The 17773-nt window shown below is 40.3% G+C and overlaps 2 protein-coding genes across 2 annotated transcripts in view; one reads left to right on the plus strand and one right to left on the minus strand.

Moving 5' to 3' along the window:
- Nucleotides 1-42: 42 nt before the first annotated feature.
- The window catches only part of sf3b3 (splicing factor 3b, subunit 3), a 37217-nt gene continuing 19486 nt past the window's right edge, over nucleotides 43-17773 (plus strand). Inside the window, exons 1-2 of the mRNA XM_077595337.1 lie at nucleotides 43-538; nucleotides 4378-4586. The gene's annotated coding sequence lies outside the window, so the exon portion shown is untranslated. The remainder of the gene's footprint in view (nucleotides 539-4377; nucleotides 4587-17773) is intronic.
- st3gal2 (ST3 beta-galactoside alpha-2,3-sialyltransferase 2) lies at nucleotides 2956-9209 on the minus strand. The gene is made up of 8 exons (XM_077597508.1): nucleotides 9093-9209; nucleotides 8094-8699; nucleotides 6994-7053; nucleotides 6263-6396; nucleotides 5048-5227; nucleotides 4909-4954; nucleotides 3685-3804; nucleotides 2956-3585 (listed from the first exon to the last, which is right to left on the minus strand). The coding sequence occupies exons 1-8, from the start codon at nucleotides 9207-9209 to the stop codon at nucleotides 3412-3414; spliced, it is 1437 nt and encodes a 478-aa protein (XP_077453634.1). The 3' UTR covers nucleotides 2956-3411.

The raw sequence follows: 17773 nt of genomic DNA on the forward strand, positions 1-17773 counted from the left end.
TGTGTCTCCCCCCATCCCCCCCCCCCACCCTTTGCAAGTTTTGATGGTTATCTGATCAGTGTTGGTATAATTTGACATTATTTTCTCAAGTCATCAGTGTTTTGAAATTCCATGCGACAAATATGTGAAAGTAATGCTTAGCATCAACATCCCAGTTTATTTTTTATAATGTATCATCCGAAAGTGGGATGATATTCAAATTCAGAGCACGTGTCGCTGCAATCTGATTGGTTGCTTGAGGCGCCTCACTGTAATATGATTGGCTATTGGAGATGCACTAATGCACACAGGTGCAAGCTGCATATGAAAATTTAATTTGAAATGAACGTACAACCATTTTTATTTCACCTTTGGAGTCAATTGTGCAAGTTTTGCCACCTTAAACATTAGCAACTTTTTTACGTCGTTAATAGTTTGTAGTTAATGTTGACATAATTGAATAGTTTTTAAACAGCTCCCATTCTTCGTTGTTCTTAGTGAGGACACTAACTATAAATTTGCTTAAATTTTATTCATGAAAGTCAGAGAATGAATTTTGGTAAGTATATACTAATCGGAGCCAGATTTTCCATTTTTATTGTCTCATTGCTGATTCATTAGATAAATGAATTGCTTTGTTTACTGTTTTCCGAGTTAACCAGCAGCTGGCATGTCATATCTTATCATGTCAATGGGCTGATGAGACGTTTAGGATCAAGCTGAGCAGTCGTAAAATTAAGTGATTTGACGTGATCTTGACTCAGTGTTGTTAAAATACACGCCCCACGCATTATGATGAGAAACTTTTATTTTTACAACCTAAAGTAAAGAGTGATATATATGTAGTCAATTCACACGCTTTTGACAAATGATATGAAATGCATCACCAACCGATGGCTCTCCCCAACACAATGGAACTAGATTTGGTTTGACTTGCTTTACTTATCTATTCTAATGTAACACTCACGTATAACTCGGAGGAATTCAGTTTTTTCCTTGTTTCCCCTTTTAACTAAATTGATATCAACCATTTAAGAGACAGTGGTCACTACAGTGGACATCTTTTCAAAATTATCATTCAATATTGTTCTGTAGACCCAATTGAATGCTGGGCTAGAAGTTTGAGACTCCTATATGAATGTAATCAAATACATTTGAGGGGGAAAAATAATCATAATTTGTGCTTGAAAGGGTTAATACTGTTGTGACCGCAGTTTTTTTTTTTTTTGCAAAAAAATCAACCCAATACAAACTGTCCAAATTTTAGGATTGTGCTTTACATACATATTTCCAAGCCGGAGGGTGCATCTTGAAAAATAAATGATTAGTTACAAATATTCCCAACACAAGAGCTGTAAACTGCAAAGATCTGAAATGAAGAAAGCAAACTATTCTACTGTATCCAAACCATCATTGAGAATGTGTCACATATTTTGAATCCGACATTGTCTAAGCTATGTATATTATTTATTAAATATTCAGTCAATGATGCCATCTGCTCCCATGCTCCAAACCTGATACATCTCATCTGTAAACAAGCCCTAATGTTCAATGAATGATTAGTGAACAACTACAGTATATGATATTCAACACAAGTGTTTCACGGTAAAAGCACACCATTTACATAGAGAGAAATGGATCACACACATCACATACCTAATACATAACCTCTTCCTTATTCTCTTTATCATTGTAAATGAAACATAAAACGGCAAAATGTGCGTTTTTTTTGTTTTGTTTGTTTTTTAACGTACTCAGAAGGCACAGCTTAGAGCCAGCCGACTTACAGCAGGTGTGTGTCAGTCAGTGTAAAGCTAGAAATGCTAAGGTTAGCAGGTGGTCGTTCTGATGGCGTGGCTCTTGGCTCAATATATCCACCAGTGGCAAGACAAGGCACTGTAGACGTACAGGTCGCTACTCCGGTCAATGTGTTTAGAAAGGAGGCTGACTAAGATTAAAAAAAATGATGGTAGCTGTTACTGACGTCTTTATTTTGGCCTCTGTGCCTTTTATCTTTCAAGTGGTTGGTGGCCTTTTTCAAGATGGTTTAAATCCTCAACATATTCCTAATAGTTTAGTGACTATTCAAATTCCAGACAATGTCAGTTGTAAGTAAAATGTTTACACCATTGGGTACTCAATCAATGTGCCTGTTGAGCATAGAAGATATGTGATTTAAGATCATTCTTGTGTTTTTGTTTAAAGCCAAAACATGCATAAAGAAGAAACCCCTGTTTGTCTTTGAGTTAGGGCCCACATGTTATGACCATTTTTGTTGACAAGTGACACAAAATATTTTGCACTCTAGTCCTTTCCTCCTTATTTCAGGGATAATAAAATAAAACTCAAGTGAGTGCACAACAGGAGCTCTAAACCACAGCAGAGCAAATGAAACCATCTGCAGAGGGTAAGGTGATAATGACATGATGAACAAACAGAAGAGCAGGTCAAATGGTGACTGATCTAAGGCGCGTCGTGGCACTGTACCCACTCCATAGACAGCTGGAAGTTTACAGCAGGTCGATGAAGCTATCACGTTCATTCCAATAATCTGGAAGGAGCTAAACCGCTGGCGCAATAAAGTCTGTTTGGGGTGTTTGCGCTGCAGTTCTATTACACACGTTTGCCGAAGTCCCTAAGGCCAAGCGGAACTTGCAAAACAACACAAACTGGGCCAGACCAAATGATGCGTAGCTTGGCTTTAGCGCTTAACTGAGAGTGCGACACACCACATGGGGATTATTAAAAGACTGATCCTTGACCAGTGTGCATCGCAGTCAAAAACAGCATCCTCCTGGAATTTTCACTGGGTGGGGAATTCTGGACAATTCCTTCTCTCAATTCCAAGGTTTTAAAAGATCAGTTTCTTCGCTCAACTGAGCAATGGCTTTATTCGATCGCCACTTTGTTAGAAACTGACACCTTCTCAAGTCAAAAGCCCCCCGAGCCCCCCCCCCCCCCCCCCCCCCCCCCAGATAAACCATGTCATCAATTTTAGAAATTGATGAAACATTTTTAGAGTTTTTGTACAAACTGACTGGCAATTATTTTAGGAGAGTGACAAAGCGAACATCTTGAGGGAAGCTTTAGTCTGTGACTTTCTGCCTGCCTGCACGCCTACAGTCTTGCATTGTGTGGGTCAACATCCACAGGACTGTAGTTTGTTGCTATTGGAAACACTGGCTGGAGAGTTTTTTTTCCTCCTCGGGGCAATCCGTATCTTCCTATAGAAATGGTGGAGGATTAAAATCCATGCAGAACTTGACAGAATGTAAACGTTCCATCTCAAGTTCTCTAAATGCCCAAACTTAGAAGCGATCAGTGTCATGTTAGCTTGACGTCTTGATTTTTCACTTCTGAGTTGAAGTTTGTGATTACAAAACATTGCCCACCATTTCAGGCTAAATCTGTCAAGTGATGGTAGTTTTTGTTTCATTTCCCTGCGTAGACTGTGATTTTTCCGGCCTCGGCCAGTTGTTGGATGATCTGTGCTTCGAAGTCGGCGTCGTGGACGCCAGTCTTTCGGAATTCTCCGGCGTAGCGGTTCTGCTCCCAGTAGTGGTGCCAGTTTCCCCGACCGTCCGCCCCAAATCCAAACACATTGACCTTGGAAAGTCAATATTCAAAGGGATGAGAAGTCGAAGCATCAGAGAATATGAGAAGTTCTGGGTAGTTCCTAGAAGTAAAATGTCTGACAGTACTGACCTCATCGCAGACGTGCAAGGCGAAGAAAAGCACCAGCATGCCTGTAGATGGGTAGCGGCCGTGATGCCTGGTCCAGTTATCGTGAATGTATTTAAAGAATGCTGGGTTGAAGATTTGGACCTGGGTACAGACAAGTAGCTTTTCTAATTACTGGAACAAACTAAATCAATGCACTTGTGTGGGTACTGGAACAAACTAAATCAATGCACTTGTGTGGGAAGTTGACATTTTCTTGGGTTCTAGAACTGAATTTTAGCTCCAATTGCCTGAAGTTTTGCTGGCTAACTTAAAAGCTAAATCAATTTTTTCAGTGCCAGTTATTCCCCCCCCCCAAAAAAATTGCATACCGGACGATGACTTTTAATCTTAATCTTCGGACATATTAGCTAATGTGTTCAAGCCACGTGCTTGTTTTACTTGATAGAATGAATGTTGATGCTTTTTCTGAGCTCTTCAATTTTTGTCACCTATTTGGCTGCCGTTGAGGGTGATGGATGTCCAATCAATTTGAATTGGGAAGCCTGCCGTAAACAGATTTTCATTTGCTGGAAGCCCTGCCAGTTTAAATGAATAGTACGTCTACTTGTGACAAACACATTTTAATTCACAGCCAAAGGATGAAAAGAGCAAGAGTTAAACTATTTGTAATGAGTTTGTTTTATGCATGAATGCCAATATCATTTTCTTCAACAGTCAAGCTGAGCCCAGCTCATCAATTCAAATGAAATACACAGAAGAAGAGCAACAAGATTCCCGGCCGTTTTGAAGATAAGGCAAGAGTGAGGCAAATCTTCAACTAAATTGAAAGTTCTTGCAAGGACCCTCCTCCGCATTCAAAAAAATGGCGTGGATTCTGCTTGACTGGTTTTCACGTCCGTGGCACCGGAAGAGGAATTGATCTGGTGAGTAACAGTAATTCCACTTTTCTAATCTACAGGTAACATTCAGTGCCAAAAAGCAAGACTTTAGACCGCCCTTGGTAAATCTTACAAATCCATACTCTTGGCTATAGTCCAAAAGGGGCTGTAAAACTGCGTTGGTGCTCAGGAAAAGATAGTCTCCAAGAAGTCAGCTCATGTTGGAGATTAAGTGAAGTTTATCTATTTTGTGGATTAAACAGCGAGTGGAAGATTATTTCAAACAAAGGGACGGTTTCTTCCCTAACTAATCCTCTATGAACAAAGGCAACCGACGTTTGTTTGCATATATTCAGTAGAAGCTTACCTTGTCTTTATCTACACGAAGGAATTGCTTCACTGGAGCGTACGTGCTATGGGAAAGACAGGTCGCATTAACATTCCCTCAGTTGGATTGATAGATGGAAGACGGATTGCCGCCGCCCAGGTGTGAAAAGTGCACTTACAATCGAATCTGGCCGGTAGACAGCGCACTGGTAATCCAAACGAGATCTAACGTTTTAAAAGGAACCAAGACAAAGCTGACATTAGCCGCCAGGTTCTTGGCACTCTCTGGATACATGAAGTGGTGAGTGGTGCGGCTCCCGGCGTCTTCCTCGTAGCCCACCGTAGGGGCCAAGTTTATCCTGACGGGGCGAGAAGGGAGCCGGCTGAGAACTCATTGGCTGCTATTAGTCGCGATAGTTGCAAATGCATTTGATCTGTGGAGGCTGGTATGATCAATAACACGTGGGACTGGAGTATATTCTTTCTCGTGACTTCATACAGTGGAACAAAATTAATTTGGCAAAATCAGACTAGAACGGAAGACCGTGAAATGTGTGGGATAATGATGAAGGCTGGTGGAGCTCTGCAGTATTATACACCCAACAAATGTCTAGCCATGGCGAATAAAGCAGTTTGCGCCCAGACGGGCAGAAAGTGGGCGGCAGTGGTTGTGAGTCTGAGCTCATTTTAAAATGTAAAATTGAGTCAAACTGCTGAAATGAGAACGTCGAGCACTATGTGAGAATCGGACGGCCCACGCTTATCTACTTAAAATGCAAAACTGCGCTTTTTGTTTCAATTCTTTAATATTCCGACACAACAAACAACTCGAGTTGCTCAATAGTGAGGAGTGCACCTGCCAAACTCAGCTGAACCATTCTCAACATGTCTCTTCCCGATGCTTGAATATTTGCATCAACCAAAAAGTTCACCAAGTGTACGAGACCCTCCCCTCAGTCTGTTATTGAGATTTTTGAGTACTTGAAGCTTGTGTTTAACATACAAATAGTCAGTCCTATATTCATTGTTACATATTGCTAGTGATGTAACCAGCCAACTCCAAACCTAATGTTATATATCAAGGATTTGCTCTTGGCATAAAACAAAAGAAGAATTAGATTGAGGCCAAAGGATTTACTCTGAATGCCTCCAGGACCGACGCAAGTATTTTAATTCAACATCTTAGGATTCTCGGCCTACCAAGAAGCTGATGACCCCAGCCCCTCCCCGACACCAATAGGAATAAACAAAACATTAAGATTAAATATTGCAACGGAGGCACATCTGTTTCCTTTCCCTTTTAGTCCTGATGTAACTTTAATGACGGTGTATACCAGCCATCTGCCTCTTCCTAATACACTTGGCATATAAAAAACACGGTTCAGTCTTCTTACCTCATGATGTAGTTGTGTCCATCTATCGTTGGCCCATATCCTGCCCCACGCAGATTCCCAGAATTCCCAACTACGGCGCACTGTAAGCATCGACTCGGATCCCACGAGCCGTACGGGGATCGGCCAGGAATCACCTGGCACAAAGCACCATTATAACGTGAGGAAAAATGAATCGCCAGGCGCACTAGATGATGATAATTGTACGATATGATAAAAGCCATCCTAAGAGGTGCTATAAAATACCACGGCAAGTTTAAAATGATAGCGGAATGAAATTAGATCCTAATGATCCTTTTCCAGAAGCATTGACCCCACCCTCCCCCCAAAAAACTGTTCCTGTTCTGTCATTCTGTTAACATGGACTCGCTAACAGAGCACTAGAAAACTAGAGATAATAATCAATTCTGGTTGTGATGTCACAACCAGAATTGATTAAATTTAAAAAAGGATGGCGTTCTCTAATGCAATGTTTTGAGTGGATTAACTATTACATGGTAAAAACAAGCCAAATTTGCTTTCTACATGTGAAAATACGTTAATCCAGTCATTGTATTTTTTGACATGATCACCATTTCATAGCACCTTTTAAATACAGCAAGTTTCTAAAGCAACTCCGAAATAGACTCTTTTAAACATAATAATCCCAGAAAGTTTAATTGAAGAAAGTTTAGTCACTTTAAAGTGCACACTTTGCTCATCTAAATTTTATTGTGACAAGTTAAATAGGATACCTGGAACAATCGAAGCAACACCTGCTGGATGTTGTGCGGTTTAAACTGGGGCTGCAACATCTAAAGAGGGAAAAAAATGTTTAGAAGAACAACATCATGAGTTTGTAGTACTGTGGCATGTAGTTGTGCTGCTTCCTGCCACCTCCATGTACGCAACTGCCTAAACCTGGTTTTATTTCCAATTGGCATAACTTCTTCACTTACTGAATTCCATTAACGGCTGCAGACGATTCCCAGTTCAAATGGTTTGGAGTCATTTCTTCTGGTGATCCCTTGTATTTATATTTTTCATTCATTTTTTTAAATTTATGCACTGCTTATTTTCTGGATGTTTACGGGACTTGAACATTTGTCACAAGCGAAATGACTTTTCTAAAAGTACCCAATTGTGATTGTCTAGGCGTCATTCAACATAAGCGCAAAGGCAAATCCATATATATCTTAAGAAAATTCAAACCTGTGTCAACCTTGGTTTGACTCTTACAGTTTTCCTCTTACTTCCCCACATCTTGTTGCCTAGCATTTCGATGGGTCCCATTCCCCAAGCAGCTTGTATGCCCTCACGTCTGTAATTCCTTCCCTTTAATTTCCCCCGCTCCCTCTTTGTTTGGCGTCTTCCTCCTCCTCATCTTTCTCGGTCTCTCTGGGACATCCGAGCGTCACGGGGCTCATCAGCAGTGATCAGAGAGCACTAAATCTGTCTAACTCCCCCATTACCTCACTCTCCAGCTGGTCTTTGTTTCTCCTTCATCCCCATCTTTCTCCATCTCTCTATCCTTCTCCTTCCCTGTCTCTCATGTCCCTTGCGCAATGCCAAATTCAGCTTGGCACATAGTGCCTTTGTTGTTCTGGAACCTCTAATCTTCATGTAAGTTGACTACTAAGGTATAAGATACCTGGCAGCTCTATTTTGTTTTTTCAGTATGGCCGGTAAAGACAAAGAGTTGAGATATTTGACAGGGTCATATCAGCTTGAGACCAAATTCAAGGTGTCAAAAATGCCAGTGATTAATGACGAATCCAGGAGGAGTTGTCATAATGAGTGAAGAATTACTTAACTTAGTATTAAATGCAATGGAGAAAAATGGGTTGTTACTTACCACCCACCAGTAGTAGACATCGGAGGGAAGCTGGATATTGTCTCTGGTCCAAACAGGTGAGATATCCGGGTCATAGTTCTCATCGAACCAATCCGAGACTCCGGGGTCCTCGACACAACGAGGACAGGCGCATGTTTTCTGCTGTGGAGAGTCAGAGGGGAGCCGTCTGTGCGAGCCCGCGTAACTGGGCACCAGCTTGACCGGCCGAGAATCCTCCCAGCCGGGCGGCTCCAGGTAATTGAAGCCCACGCCGCCCCGGAGCGAAACGGAGAAGAAAAGCGAAGTGAGGAAGACCAGAACCAGCGAGCCGAGGATGACCAAGACTCTGGGAGAACATCTCGGCCTTCTGGCTCTCTCAGCTCCGCTCCCTTCCCTGTTACTACCCGAGGCTCCGACCCCAGGTGCAGCTCTGCCAATCCAAGGCCTGGGCGCACTCCGCAAAGGACCCCGATCCCAGAACCCCCAAGGCCTGTCACGCTGCAGCGTGGAGGAAGGGATGCGGCCCCCCCACGGCCATACCCCGACGCCTTGGCCTGCCACTGTACCCAGCAGCCACCGAGGCTCGGTCAATGGGATAGGACAGATTTCCTGGTTCAGCACTACGGACTAGAGGTTGCGCCCGCAATCATTTCCGTAAGTACCAGACAATGCACCACATTGTATTTGTCCCAGAAGCCGTGCACTTGCCAATCTTCCTGCGCTTACTTTCTCGGGTCTTTTTCCCCCACCCCCGCCCACAAATATGTGTTGGTCTCACACAAAGAAGTTGCTGCAGTCGGCGATTTTAAGAGTCCTTTTCTTTTGCATCAAAACACGCAATCTTTATCCAGATGTCTCCCTCTTGTCCTCTGCCATTTTTATTTCCATCACTCGCCGTTAGCGGAACACCGGCGACGAGTGACGGCAGATGCAGCAGGTTGTCGTCCTGCTCGGCTCTACCATCTGCGCGAGTAACCGAGCTCACTTTGAGGGTGCTGCCTTTCCGGTGTCTTCGGTTACACTGTAGTCAGAACCTAGAAAAGCTTCAGTTGAGTGCGGCGGAGAGAGGGAGGGATGAATGTAGGAGGAGCGGCAGTCGAAGGGAGGCGGTCTGGCCTGAAGGGTATTCCGTCTCATCCCAAGCCATTCTAGAGAAATATTGCCGTGACGTGGTCGTTCCGTGTGTCTTTCTTTATACCTGATTGACTTGCTTCCATTTTATATTCTGTCGGATGTTCTCTTCCAATATTTTCTTCCACTCTTTTTACACAAGCACCTCAGCCTGTGGGGTTATCAATCTCGTTGCTTCTGCTCTGGGTTAAATAAAACAGTATTCAGATGTTGGGAATGTGATTGTATAGTTTTGAAAGCAGGCAAGTCACGAAACAAGTCCAAAGAGGCAATCTATGAACTGGAGAAAGACCCTATGATGATGTTAAGCCGGGAATGGGCCAGACCGGATGAGGGTCTAATGGAGGGAATAAAATGACAATCGAACCAATCAATACTAAAACTCATCTCCCCAGCTGGGCTGGCTTTGAGAGGACAATACGAGGGAGGGTGCTGATGCATCTGTCTGCTGGTTGCATTGATTTAATTGTGTAAACATGTGGCAAGCAGGGCAACACAATGGTGATTTTTTTTATCAACCTGATAAGCTGCTAGCTAAACTTGGCACCATGGAGTATTTGTCTTTTGCAATCCTGTCATATCGGGTCCATCATAGGCCTTCTTTTCTGCCGGCAACCTGAAAGGCAAAAAAAAGAAAAAAAAGAAAAGAAAAATGGGTTGGAAGATTGGATGGAAATTGCCCAGAATGTCTGTCACATGTCATAACATAATACAATGACAAAATTCAAACAACCGGTACAATCAGAAATAAGAAGACAGATTCGTAAGTTAAATTTGATGGTGATTTGGCTAAATGGTTATTTAAATGTTTAAATGAGATCAATGGTATTATACTGAAAGCTTATTAGCAGTGGTCATAAATTTTTTCAAATATAAATAACTTGGCCTTCTTCACCAGTCTGTGACCTTGATTGAACAAAATATTTGCATATTATATATACAAATAAATATTCACATATTATATACTACATACATATAGTTCACTGACAAACTTCCTCCCACGGATCAAAACGTCGGCAAAACCTATGAAAATGACCAGAGATTTAAACTTTACTTAGTGGTGAGCTTTAACATATGCACTTCCCTGACCTATTTTTTTCCTTCCCGTTCTGCATAGTCCCTTGTTAGTGTTCCTATCATTTGTCATTGATGCCCAGGGACACAATTAAAGTGAGAATAAAACTTCATTCTACTCCAATGGGTTGATTAAGAAAAGATCTGAATTCAAGTTCATTTATTATTCAATAGAAGGCCAGTGGAAAGCCAGTGCAGATAAATGTCGGCTATCTGTGCTGGTAGTGAAAGCGTCTATTTTATTTATTCAATGTGCAATTGTCCCTGATGTCCTTTGCGGTCCCACGCAGCATCTGTCACAAAAGCCCTGTGTGTGAAGTGTGCTGTGCCAGGCTTTCAAAAAACGAATGCTCAATGTCATTGCTATGCCAAATGCACATGTTATACAGAAGCGAGCAGAGCAGCACACTTAGCATTTTTTTCCAGTCAGGCCTCAGTTTGAAACATTATGCATCTCTGCAGTCTCTTGGTGTGATGGGTGAATTTGACATTTTGAGTTTTTTTGCTTTATGCGGGGAATTTTGCTGCATTGATTGATTACGTTGTCGCTTCAACCAAAGTTTACAGGCTGAATCTGTAATTAACCTTCACTAATAGAGCAAGAAAGAACAAAGTCCGCCGGGTGTCAGGGTAGGAAAAACTATTTTCCATTGCTATTCTGTACCCACAATTTAGTAATTTGTTGGTCCAGATGACTAAACTAGGGGGTAGAGTTTACTAAATTGTAACTCTAGATTGCGATACTGTAAATTAGACCAGAATGCACGTTAACAATGATTTAAATTTGTATGATTAAAAATTAAGCAGGCGGGTGAGTGGTTAGTGCGTCGGCCTCACAGTGAGGGGACCTGGGTTCAAATGCACGTTTGGACCTTTCTGTGTGGCGTTTGCATGTCCCCCGGGCCTGCATTGCAAAGACATGCATGGTAGGCTGATTGGACACTCTAAATTGCCCCTAGGTATGAGTGTGAATGGTTGTTTGTCTCCTTGTTCCCTGTGATTGGCTGGCCACCAATTCAGGGCGTCCCCCGGCTCTAGGTGGGTTTTATCCAGGTACTCCGGTTTCCTTCCCCATTACAAAGACATACATGGTAGGCTGATTGGACACTCTAAATTGACCCTAGGTATGAGTGTGAATGGTTGTTTGTCTCCTTGTGCCCTGTGATTGGCTGGCCATCAATTCAGGGTGGCCCAAAGTCAGCTGGGGTAGGCTCCAGCACCCCCCGCGACCCTAGTGAGAATAAAGCGGTTCAGAAAATGAGATGAGATGAGAAAAATAAAGGCATCCGTGATGAGGATACATTAAGGCAGTGTATATTGAGTTATGTTGGTTAAAATTTACTTGGAGGCTTTTATTACAGGTTATGAAATACTGCAGCAAGTGACTTTAAAATGACAGCAGAACATATTTTGGACACAAATCCATCTAAAAAGTGACACCAAAAAGCTTAAAAATGAATTAGTTGCTCATTAGTTCTTCTTCCCTGGCTGCCTTGGCATGATTTCACCCCCAGACTGAGCGGCAAATTTCTGCTTGCACGCTCATCAATAGGCTTTCGATTCACTTGTTGCCGCGTGACTGTTCCGTCAACATGAACTAGAAAGCTAAGTAGGATCATCAGTTCTGGTTGTGACGTTACAGAAAAGTGGGCGTTCCCCGATGCATTGTTTCGGGTGGAATAACTATGAAATGGTAATAAACAGCCCTATTTGAGTTCCAAATTCGTTTAAAATTCCATTAGTGCAGTCATTTTAGTTTCTTACCATTTCATTTCTAGGTGTTCATTTAAAATGCTGGAGCATATTATCTCTATTATTTCAATTAGGGAGAAATTCAATCCCAGCTTGTGTAGACCATTAATGTTTGAAATGCACTAAAATGCTCTCTGCTTATTAAAATGATGTAACACCCATTTTTATTTTCTCATTTTGCTAATGAGAATTCCTCTTAATTCCCTCTGCGCAGATTCGTAGGTCAAGTAATTATGATAATGGGAGGATACAAGCCTATCACAGGTACAGTTTATTGCGAGGATGACTGAAACATAGTTTAAGATCACTTCCAAAAATATTAAATGACCTAAAAAAAATCAACTTCCTTTCAACAACAAATCACTCACCCTACTGGAGGACTCTTTAGATCTCTAGAGCATTTAGCTGATTAATGAAAATTAAATTTTGCACAACATACTTTGACACAACCTTCACAAAAGCACAGACTAATCATACATTATGCATTCATTCCTCGTCCGTAATGCGCATCCTGGCCAGATTATATACAGCACGTCTGTAAAAATGAGGGTTCCGCCTCCTGAATACAACAATCATTAACATTTTATTTAAATGCCATAATAACGTATAACACGTGTAACACCAATATGAAAAAAATGCTTAGGCCAGGTCATTGGGGATGTGAAGCAATTGTTTCGTTACACACCTATCTAGTTGAAAGCAGGAAAAATTATTTCAATAATTCTTCTTCTACAATGTTGGGTTCATTAGATTCAAATCCGAATATATCACAGGTTGACCCATAAACAGATTGTGTTTGACCTCAACCTCTAAGAATGATTCACACAGATGATTACATTTCTATATGGCCACTACCATCTATTGTCCCCCAATCCTTTACTGATGTTTGTTTTTCAAGTGGGATCATTTTTCAATTTCCGAACTGTTACTTATTTTATAAGTGGTCTTTCGCCCATTTCCTTTCTCATGCTTTTGATTGTTTTTTTTACCTCACACCATTCATTATTCTATTACTCGGCTCCCCCTCCATCTTCTCCACTATCTCATTTCCTCAACACTTTTTACATTTTTTTGTGTTCCCCCCAAAGGCTATCTTACTTATATTATAGCCACATGCTATAAAATGTAATATCGTATTTTAGATTCAGTTGTTCTGTTAATATCGCCCTCAGTAGATTCTGGCCATATCCACTTCATGAATAAATAGTTTTTCTGCTGTTTTAAATAATAGGAAAACAATTCAATTATTATATGAAGTGAAGCAAGAATAAGAAATACATCGGCTCTAATGACAAAACAAACAGACAGTAGCCATGGAAACCACATATTGGTAGCCTTCACAGAGATTGTTTCCGATTTCTCCCTTCATTTATATAAGTTGTGTTGCGCCAATGGCACATTGCATATTATTATACTACAATGATAAATGACTCCAAAGATGCTTTAATTGCAACAAAAGAGCTTCATTATGGTGATTCATTTCTGTTTTACAGCAACTGGGCACCACTTGTGTTAAAAGACAGAAAGCAGAAAGCGTTATCGATTTCCATTAAAATGTTTTCTAGACCTGACAACACCAAACAAATAACAGTAGAGTTGCTAAAAGTCTTAAAAAAGGAATTGTGTACATGTATGAATGTACTATTCAGAAATATGCAACATTTTTATGCCTATTTTTACACCTTTTGATGTTTTTTTAGCACTTTTGCCTGTTTTGCCATCTTGGAGGTCTTTCAATGTGAATTCAGGAAAGGACTAGACTTACAGATTGAAATATGTCAATTTTACAAAGTGAATTTCACAAAACATATAAAATAGATTAGTGTTGCACCAATCCCATACGTGCATTGAAAGTGGCCTTGACAAGGCATTAAAATGCAAGCATCGGTATGATCTTATCTGAAATTTGACTGCCTTGAATTCCAAATATTTGCTTTCATTGTCTTGGACAGTCAAACAGATGGAAAGAGGAGTGGTAAAGTGAAGGGTGGGGTTAAATGATGCTACACACACGCAGCCTGCTTATGCATCTCATCTCCCGCACAGCCTCCTCTGTCCAATTAAAGCCATCAGATTTTTCTCTGCTGTTGGAATGTCAATCAACTAATGTGTGACTCTTTGCTCACAGCAGTAGAAATAATTACTACCTACGTGTATGCATGCTTAACATTTGTCCTTTTGGTTCATAGCTCTTTTCCCCAGCCTAAATTTCTCACTGATACATAATTGAACGGAAACATCTGAAAGGAAATGGGAAGTACAATTAAAAAAACGCTTAGAATATTTTTTATCTGACACTAATACGGGCTATTGGAAAATGTATCTTAGTTATTTTTAGGCTCATTTAACGTAATATCTGCCTGGAGAACGTGAAATTGATACATTCATATGTCATTTTGTAGCCGATGTAGGTGCCTATTAGAGGCAATATTTACTGATTGACTACTTGAATAGCCTGACAATAAATATTTGATGGGGAAAAAAGTTATTACAAGAAAGAAAAAAGATTCAAATGGATAGGACATCTATCACCATTAATAGTTGTCAATAAGGTTACTTTTTTGATCACCATATGTTAGTCTGGGAATTTTTCAGACACCTGGTATGAAACTGTAGGGACGTTTAGTTGCGGATCATTGATTTAAGAAGTAGAAGCACTGTCGATTTAAGAAAATTAATGGTTGAAGTAATGTATGGCTCGTGAATTTAACATAATTTTTCTATAAAGTAGGCAAAAAATGTTGTCATATAACCTAGTACTCCTGTTAAGACATGTTATCTATTGTTGTGCTTGTGCACATTACTGTGATTATTGAATGCAGTTTACAGTGTTCCTTTATATGTCTATTGTTTGACAAGAATTGACTTCTATTACTTCCCAAAGGACTGCAAACAGGCGTTTATGCCCAAAGCTTATCGTTATAACACTGCCACGCAAACCCCTACTTTTGTTGTCCCTTCCTGCAGGGCAAGTTTGTTCCAACCCAGTAGAAACGATGTAAGTGTAAATAAACAAGACTCTTGAAAAAGCAGCACTTACTGGCCAAGCTACAATGAATATGCATCTCCTCATCCAAGCTTGCTTTTAGCTAGAACACATTACATGAAGAGGAAATAATCTTTTCTTTTCTTTTTTATTGAAAAAATGAGTAAATGACATACGCAACTGCAAAGGGAGAATTCAAGAGTTACTGGTTACTGCGGTGGCGGTGACAACAGAGTACAGACAGGCACTGCTGAGGCTTTTAAGCTTACTAGTTAATGTGGCGGTTGATTCGGGAGTTCTGATGAGGATTGATGTGAAGTTAATGGGTTTAGGGAACACCAGGGACATTTTACAAACTTCGTACTGGCGGTAATTCTTCTTAAAAGGGACATCGTCTACCTAGTATAAATGATCTTCGTGACAAAGCCTGGGATCTCTTAAACCCCTATAAATGGAGAAAATAATATTTAAATACGCAAAAATGACACCTCTCACCACATCGGTTATACCCACACAAATAAAACCTGATACATGCAACAATGGGTATTACTAGGATAGGACAGTTCTGGAAAAGCTGAAGTTATGGTTGGATTTGCTGTTCACTAGCGCGCCAAATTTTACGGGACTCTTTGAGGTTCCACATTCCTCCAGTGCGAAATATATTGAGATTAGTAGCACCCTCTTGTGGTGTTCAGATTTTAATTAGAATCCCACAAACATGTACATTTCTATTTTAGGCTTTAAAAGGAAATGCATGTCCCTATCAGGGTCAGCTTCCCTCACCTGTCCTTTTTCATTGACTGTGTAACATTGAAATGAAACTGTCTGATAATAATCCCAGCTACTTGGACACCTGTGTGTCCCTTTTAAAATAAGGTAATCGAAAATGGTAGTTTAGATGAATGCAAGGATATTAAAAAAAAGAAGAGAGAAACACCATGACATTTACTGTCTTGAAATGACGTCACCTTATTGTCAAGCAGTTGACGTTTCACTGCTATTTCTGTCACAGTCTGACAGCCGCAGTGATTTTTTAATTTTTTTTGCCTGACGTGAATTTGTATACATCTTCAGGGGGTTCCAAATGGAGAGAAAAACACTAATGTTGCTAATTTTCTCACTTCTTGTCGTCACAATTTCCACCTTAATCCCAAGCATCCATCATAAGCCTGAGGGTATATTGCTCATACTTTGTATTTAGAGAGATATTTCATTTCCTTTGCAGTCGATTTCACCTCACCTGTCAAGAAGAAATGTATCTCTCAATGAAAATTTCCATTTTTTACCCCTACGGACAAAAACTTACAAAAAATAACCCAGAACAAAACACACGAATAGAATCCAAGAAATTTGCGGTAAATTGGCTAGGGGTTTAAATCACATATTTCAAGATGATAGCACGTTGATCGATTTATAACAATATCATCCCAAATCAATCAATCAATCTATATATATATATATATATATATATATATATATATATATATATATATATATATATAAAACCAGATTGATTAATTAATTCATTTTCAATATTGCGTATCCTTGTCAGGGTCGCGGGGTGCTGGAGCCTAATTGTTACACGACTATTATTGGCCCTATTTGGACCTTTCATACAGTTTTTTTTAGTTTTGAAATTAGGTGTCAGAGTTCCATTTGTAAGCCTGTTGTTAATTTCAGATTTTCTGACATAAAAGAATATCAACAAATTTATGGCAATAAAATATTAGGCAGTTTAATTATTTAATCCAGTAGCCCGTTGAACCTAAAACCACCTCAGGAGTGTATGTACATGTGTACTATTACCATTTAACATTAAATTAGTAGGCAAGAAGAAGCAATTGATAATATTGTTCCCTCTCGTGAGTTAAATTACTTAACTCTTAGGAATTTGGTTTTCGATCAATGCGCAACTTTTATTCCACTGTGGTAGAATGTTGGGATTGTTGCTATGCTAATATTAGTAGCAAACCGTATCAAATCCACATACATGTTGGTGTGTTGTGAGTGGTGTGTTGTGTGTTCATGGCTTGGTTTCATGGGTGCAGAGGCTGAGCGGTACTTCAAGCTTCCAACAGAAGGGATTTACATTTCAAATCTGTTCTCAGGATTCCCAGAATGAGCAGTGGTATAATAAGCTGTGCGTGTCTTTGTGTGTGAGTGTGTGTGTGTGTGTGTGTGTGTGTGTGTGTGTGTGTGTGTGTCGATCTCTGTGTGTATGTCAACGTGAGGTTTAAAGGTAAAGATCCTCTTAGATGACTCATCAGCTAAGGGCCCCAAGGCTGGTAGACCACTGATGGCTGTAGCTTTTTGGAAACAATATTTGTTCACATGAATAATTAGACTAAATAACAACTGAACATTCAGAATAAAATACAGTAATACCTTGAAATACGAGTGCCCCAACATACGAGGAATTTGAGATACGCGTAAAATTCCGAGCAAATATTTGCCTTGAGATACCAGACAAATTTTGAGATACGAGCATTCGAGACAGCCATGTGGCCGAGATGCATCTCCCTCGTGTAAAGATCTCTACGAGCACTGGGCAGATCGTTGAATTCTTTCCGTGTTTTTTGCGTTAGTCAGTGCAGAATTACGGGAAAAACAATGGATCCAAAGCAAGCCTGTGGTAGTGCGAAGAAAAGGCGTATGATGACAATCGATTTTAACGATGAAAGAATCGAAAAACATGAGTAGTGTACACGTGACTGAGTTCATTTAAGTTAAATTTAAAGTTTGTGTTATGTTACGAGCG

The sequence above is a fragment of the Stigmatopora argus genome, chromosome 3 (assembly GCF_051989625.1).
Source record: "Stigmatopora argus isolate UIUO_Sarg chromosome 3, RoL_Sarg_1.0, whole genome shotgun sequence".
Classification (NCBI taxonomy): domain Eukaryota; kingdom Metazoa; phylum Chordata; class Actinopteri; order Syngnathiformes; family Syngnathidae; genus Stigmatopora; species Stigmatopora argus.

Coding starts and splice junctions, on each gene's coding strand:
- st3gal2 (XM_077597508.1), bottom strand. CDS start 9,209: ATGAGACGGAATACCCTTCAGGCCAGACCGCCTCCCTTCGACTGCCGC. Junction 8,700..9,092: donor TTCTAGGTTCTGACTACAGT/GTAACCGAAGAC, acceptor CGCAACCTCTAG/TCCGTAGTGCTGAACCAGGA. Junction 3,805..4,908: donor TTCGTGTAGATAAAGACAAG/GTAAGCTTCTAC, acceptor GTCTGTACCCAG/GTCCAAATCTTCAACCCAGC.